General features: G+C 37.7%; 1 protein-coding gene across 1 annotated transcript; it reads right to left on the reverse strand.

Moving 5' to 3' along the window:
• Positions 1-1,296: 1,296 nt before the first annotated feature.
• On the reverse strand, positions 1,297-6,809 carry LOC311509866 (uncharacterized protein; the record flags this gene model as incomplete). Its single annotated transcript, XM_084575305.1, has 3 exons — positions 1,297-2,341; positions 6,490-6,584; positions 6,805-6,809. The coding sequence occupies 3 exons, from the start codon at positions 6,807-6,809 to the stop codon at positions 1,533-1,535; spliced, it is 909 nt and encodes a 302-aa protein (XP_084431431.1). The 3' UTR covers positions 1,297-1,532.
• Positions 6,810-7,330: the final 521 nt, after the last annotated feature.

Below are 7,330 nucleotides of genomic sequence, written 5' to 3' on the forward strand. Positions count from 1 at the left end.
AAAGGGGGTTATGATAACTGGAGAACAACATAAAATTTCAATGTATGAATGTATATGATTTTGTTATGTATGATTTTCAATGAAACTGAAATAAAAACAAACGTTAAAAAACAAAACAAAAAAAAAAACACCTAAAATGTAGCCAAGGCACATTGACATTTTGTGTGTAATACCATGTAATACCTACTAATAAAAATGTCCTGACTACCCCAACAATCTACTAATGAGAACATCTGAGTTATGTTAACCTTACTGGATAGAAATAACTGCCACTCAAACATTATCTTTTGTTGCCAACTTAGCCTAGAAACATGACAGAACATCACAAACAATGTGTTTCATTCAACTAAGTTTTAATGTATTTATTCATTTAATAAAACATAAGTTTATGTGTGCACGTCATGACACACACCTTAAATTATTATTTATTGATATCCGCCATGATATTAGTTAGACCTGCACAAAACACTGATTATATCTCCAACCCTGGAAGCTTCCATATGCACGATAATCTCTGGTAAGAAAGGAAAATAAAGACACCAGTGATGGAGGAAATATACTTAATTCCAAGGGGCTCATTATACATCAACATGATTGCATCAATAAACTGCATGTTTATACGTTATTTAATGACATAATTGCACTCATGTACTCATTAAATAGATCAGATCTCTCAAATGCAACCTCGATGTGGGGGTGTTCATACCAGAATGGTCGTCATTTGTAGTGCCCAGGACAGCTGTTAATGCAAGGTCGGAACTGGGCCAAAATAAGTTCTCTTTCACTTGTAATAGCATTCTTTACCTCTGGTCTCTTAGTGATGGGAAGTTTGGCTCTTTTCTGAGAGCCGGATCTTTTGCCACGGCTCCCAAAAAAAGAGCCAACTCTTTCACCTCCTGAATGACTTTTATTTAGCAATGTTTTTCTACTTGGTAAAGTGTACATGGGATTTAAGGCTTGCTTTGAGTTGCAGAAGGATGAGTTATACTTGTCACGATACTTGCAGGATGGCGACACAGAACTAGTATGTCCTCTCTCCTCCAATTGCACCGTGGGATGTACAGTCCTCGTGTGTCTGTGCAGGTTTGTGGTGGAACCTGCTCTTAATATTATTTTAATTTTACAGTGAAGACACTCTGCTCTGGCATTCCCAAAGTCTTTAAATTTCAGCAAGATGTTGCTTCATTCACAGGTATCACTCACAACTACGAGCACTCATACTCTCTTTCTCACCGCTGTCTGCTGTCTTACTCAGTCAGCCACAGCATCTGTCCCTCTCTATGCTTTCACATAATAGTATGAGCCTCACATGTGATTGGAAACATGCCCTGCTAATCAAAACAAAGTTCTGGCCGTGTCCTCAAGCAAGCAGAGATGAACAAGCAAGGGAAAAAAATGGTGGGGAGCTGGCTCTCACTGGATGGGCAGTGTCTCTTCTGATTCACTACCAATCATCGACTCTTTGAGCTGGCTCTTTTGCGCATGACAATCACTACCACTATCATCTATAGCGGTTTATTTGTTCAGGATGTTTAGATGGGGGTGTTGGCCAGATTCCCATTAGAGCCTGTGAGTGTCCCATTACAAACAAATCCATGTCTATGCAGTGCTTTTCCATTGGGTTTGATCACAAACGTGTTCCCTCTTGGGGCTTCCTGTTCCAAAGGAGTCCTTTTATCAGAATGTCTGGCTGGAATTGCTGCCTGGGGAGCTGTTCTGGTGAGCAAGCGCTGTCTAATGATATACAGAAGCATAGTAATAAGCAGACTGAGGCAGAGCACCAGCAGAATCGAAACAACAATCAACTCCTTTATGTAGCAGTGGCTTCGGGCCACATTCACATGCTCCCCATCTTGGAATTCTGCTTCTCTGTGTCCAGATTCCTCCTTCCAGAGTGTCAAGTTTCTGCCCAGCTGTCTGGTAGTGACCTTAGCAGCCATGATGGACAGTGTTGGCTTAGTATCTCCTAGTTTTGATTCTGTTCTTTTAGGCCAAGTCCCAATTGAGGTGTGTAGCCCAGATCCAGCTCTACCCACAGCCTGTGTAGTTTGGTATATCTCATTCCAGGTGTAGGTGGTTGGAGTTTCAGCCAAGGGACTGGTCTTCTGTTTGATATGATAGATGGCCATAGTTTGTTGGTAGCCATTCTCAGTGGACAGGCAGATGTAGTGACCCAGTGTGGCAGGTGTGGCCACAAAGCTCAGACTCCCATCCTGCAAGTGAAGATACAGGTTTGCAGACAGCCGACTGTTGGGACGCTCCCACAATTGCTGGGACAGCTGCGATGATGCAGGACACGGTAGCCGCACCACTTCATTCAGAGACGCTGATAGGAGCTCACCTGCAGGGCGTGAAGTTGATTAAACGATTAATACCTCACTAACCCCTAATAAAAGAAACACCCTTCTTGACACACTTCTAAATAATGTCATCAGATATGACAATTACCAATAACCTCAGTAACTGTCAATTTCAACCTCCGTAAGTATCTGCTACCCCATGAGGATTTTTATTTACATGTTTTTAATGCACATGGCTGAACCAAAAGGCTGTATGCAAACCAATTCTTCATATGCTTGGCGTATAGTCCACTGAAAGTCTCATGTATTTATTCTGGTCATAAATTAATATGTTATAATATGTTAACTACTTTTTGCGAGCAGTGCCATGACTCAGCCACTCCTCTAATTAACCCAACCTAACTAATGCTGAAGCTGGGCAGCAAGTCACTTCACAGTAGCCCCAGTTTTCCAGGCCTTTAGAGAGAAGTTCAGATAGATAAATAAACTACTTGAGAAATTTAAATTTAAATGTAGCTACACAGTAAAATAGTTATCCTATGAAGGGAGTGCATGTATGTTTCACTTTTTCACTGGCAGAAGCTGGAAATAGACAGCAAGAGACCACCATAATCAACATGGTTTTGGAGATACTGCCAGATAGTCCTGAGAGACCATGTCAATTTCTCACACATTAATCAGGTCAGATTTGGATCAACACCAGATCAAAAACAGATATTTTGTGTCCCATTTGAGTGCAGCTTTGACCAAGTGGAGGACCAATGATACTAACATGTACATGTGAGTACTGCTTCCTCTCAGTGCTTTGTATAGACATGACATTATATACCAGTGTTAATTTTGATATCTATTTTTGATTTAGCCTTAGTCTTCAGACGAAAACGAATAACAGTCTTAGTCTCATTTTTGTAATTTTTGTCTTTCATAGTTTTAGTCTAGTTTTAGTTGATAGAAGTCATTGCATTTTTGTCAACTTTTAATTATTACATCTAGTCAAACTGCAACTTTAATTTTGGCAGCAACACCAAAATTACTTGAATAAATAATTACACAAATATAATATTTTAGTTCCATTTGTGTGATTGGGTTCTCCTTGTCATGACTGAAAATTTTAATCATTTATATTCAGACATGTAGAAAATTCTGATTGGTACTAATACTTTTAAGTGGCACTGTACATTTGCATTTGTGTTGCAGAGATTTGACCACATATTAGGAAGCTTGCAAGCCCATGCAAGTGAGGGGTTATTGTTTGATTTAGTTCTAAAACATTTTGAAGGTTTATTGTTATTTAACTGAGAGTTTTGTATGTGATTTTTTACCAACAGGATAATTAAGTTGCATATATACTAATTTATTATTTTTTGTTGTCTTTAATGAAGCCAAACAATGCATTTTTACAGTATACGGTTACAGGCAGTGTTATCCATAATAATATCCTCAATTTCTAGTCTCCTCACAATGCTAGAACAAGAGAACAGGGGTTTCTGTGACATCATGGCAGTCCTACATTAATAGACATTAGTGAGCAGTTTATAAATGCAGTTATAACTGCTGTATTCCTAAGTCCTAAGCATCGCTGCAATGGTATTTTCACACTTTACTAATCATCAGTTTATCATTTATAAATTCAGTTTTCAGTATTTACAAACCAGTTTTTAAGGCGTTATCAGTGGTTCATAAGATAATTTACAATGTGTAAGTAAATGATTAATTAAAGTATTTAAATTTACTAGGGGTGGGCCTCGATTAAAAAAAATCTAATTAATTAGAGGCTTTGTATTTAAGTAATCTTGATTAATCGTTTTTTCATTTTAATCGTATGACAATATGTAGGGGATCCTGTTGTCTTCTCTATCTCGCCCCCTCTCTGTAATGTAAATTTAAGAAGTTGCCCTGCGGAAGAACCCTTCTAATGGATCGACCTTTACACCTTAGCCATAAAAGGTGCCTTGTCCGGATGCTGGACAGACGCTAAGGGGCCCTTAAGGGGCCTCTCTAAATGCTGGGGACGTCAACTAAGCCGAAAAGACAGATTTACACTTCTGTGGAATTTCACACTCTTGTTTCTGATCTAATTAGTCCTGAATCGAAAGAACATCAACACGATATCAGGAACTACAAAGAATGAGAGGAGTTGCCTCTTCTACTTCATAAGAACAAAATCAAGAAGCCTCAATGTTATATTCATTATGTTAAGTCTGTGATTGACCAATTCTTCCTTTTCAGAGACACACACATGCCAACTTGCCAGACACTTTCTTCCTCCCCCTCTCCCAGAGTGGCCAGGGGAGTGAAAACAGATAACAAGTCGTAAATAACTTTCTTCCCCCAGAGCAGAACTCTGATGTGCATTCCTCTGTAAAAAGAACCTATGTTTGTTACTATGACTATCGAAATTGTAATGACCTTACAGTACATGATGTTTTTCAGTGCTAAGGATCACAATGACACGATTTTGATCCTTGTACGATAAAGCTAGCCCAAATTCACATAATTGACCTTTGGCTAAGCCCCGCCCCCCTTAGTTACTGTTGCTACTTCCGACATTCTCTTCTGGGCTGTGGTTTTCTGGTTATCTATAGGGCTCTGGTATCAATATCAAGGAGCAACACTGTTCATGCAAAGCTGGGTACGTCTCTATTCACTTCTATAATCGTTATTACGAAGCAAACGGACTAACGTTACGCACGTATAACGTTGTATTTCTTCAGCGTGTGCTAGCGTATCAACAACTATGCAACTTAAGCTGTAACTGTGATGTTTTGGTTAGCTCCACAGGGTTTTGCGCGCACATCATTGGGCTTATCGATACCCTGGATGCTGGATATATACTGACAGTATAGCCTGCCGAGACCGAAAATATGAGACGCCTGCGTTAAAGTCAATGGAGCGCTGTGGAGAAAGTGTCGGACCCCTGTGGGAGCTCTCTTGGCTGTGATTGGTCAATCTACATTCTAGGGCGGGGCTTAGCCAAAGGTCAATTCACAGTAAGGATGGAACAGTGCCCTCAAGCGGCAATTCATAAAACATTTTCTTTCTTTTTAAACCATTGTTAAAATTATTGTATATGTTCTTATACGGGTAACTATTGAAATTGTTATTTTAGAAACCTAATCTTTTCTAAATTTGGAAAATATCCTGTAGAACCTGATGTTATTAATTTACTGATGCTTTGATTGATGTGAATCAAATAATATCTTTTTATGTCTGGAAAAATGCATTTAATTGCATTTGAATTCAAAATGGTAGAAAAAATAAATAGAAAATTTCTCTGGTCCAAAGTGGACAGACCTAAAGTTAAAGGGCCATTTCAGAACAGTATTGACTTTAAAAAATGTTTGTTATGGTTTTCATGGTTTAAAAAAACAACAACAAAAAAAAAACAGTTTGGGCTGCTGACATGTCTTGTCCGTTACCGCTAACAACTCCGGCGGTGCTCACTGCAACATGTTTTGCCTTTAGGTAGTTTTTTTCAATGAAATTTGTCTTCCATCAGTCCTAGCGACATACTTTAAACAATTCCTGTATTTTGGTAGCTCTGACATGTGCATCAGTGTACTCGGTGTACCAGGAAGCATATCTAAAGTGAGGACTATCTATGTCTTGTAAAGCTAAATCTTTGCAAAGGAGATTTAATGTCATTATTTTATATATTTTTTGGATTTATTATTAGTTATTATATACTATTTATGATTATATTATATTATATTATATTGTTATATATGAAATATTTATGAGTTGATCCACCCAGCTGAAGAAGTGCATTGATTATTCATGTACTTATATCAGATTGTAGAGATTTTGTTTAATTTTACTGCATTTCTGCATTTTATACAAAATGTATGGTTGAAATAAATGTTTCTGTTTATCACTGTGTTGTGTTTGTCTTGTTTTTCTGTTGAGAAGATAAGTGAGCCTTTTCATCACATTTGTAAAAAGACCTCACAAAAATATGTTACCAACAACCAGTAAATATTTCATAACTGCTTTACACAAAAGTTAGTCATGGAGTTCCATATGGGTTCTGTGCTGGGACCAATACTTTTCCCTTAGGAAACAGAAACACTGCTTAAATTTCCATTGCAGATGACAATAATATTTATCCATGACGTCAGTTTAAATAAATCAGTTAGTCAAACTGAAAGCATAAAGACAAATCAAATGAATTGTGATAAATTACACTTACCTGCAGGTAGTTTGTTTGGCCCAAATCTGGTTCTATGTGATAATGAAAGACTGTTACAAGCCTCTTCAACATTTCCTTTGTCTATGTCTTGGCACCTGATGAGGGAAAACTACAGTCAACAGAGAGGCCTGAGATTTACTCTAAAAGTCAATAGCTAGTCATCTTGAAGGATGAATAAAAAGTACTGAAATTGTATTTATTATTATTATTGTTTACTTCTCCTTGCTACAGTGTGTAGGGACAGTATGCACAAGTATTCTCAAATATCTCAGGTTGGAAACAATTGCCAACTTACAAGTTATTTAATTCCCTCACCACATTATCAAAACTCACACAACCTGAAAATTGTCTTGTGAACCAAGCTCTGAACTAATAATGCAATACATGTGCAAAACTACAGCTGCAAAAGTTTGAAAAATATGCTAAAGCTTTTCATCCAACATATGCAAACTAGTTTTTACATCACCACTAATATCAATTTAATTACAAAGTCTCAGCAGACACAGCTCTAAGTCATCTCTGCTCTCCTTCCATTACTTTTATCCCTGGAACCATAATCACCTTAATGCCATAAACTCAATTATCATATATAAGAGAAGGGCACATTTTGCCACTCAAATATTATTCTAAATCAGTTTTGCAAATCTCTAAAAACAAATTGCATCATTTAGCACACTTTGGCAACCTCAAAATTCAAAATGCAACACTGTGATTACCAAGTCTAACTCTTGATGCACCGAATTGAACTGGAAGAACACTTCAGTTATGTGGAAGTCTATAAAATAGGCTTCAAGTGACTAACACAGCTGGGGTCAGTGTAAGAGGACAAGTAACAGGAGGC

The sequence above is a fragment of the Chelon labrosus genome, assembly GCF_963514085.1.
Source record: "Chelon labrosus genome assembly, contig: SCAFFOLD_96, whole genome shotgun sequence".
In the NCBI taxonomy this organism is placed as follows: Eukaryota; Metazoa; Chordata; class Actinopteri; order Mugiliformes; family Mugilidae; genus Chelon; species Chelon labrosus.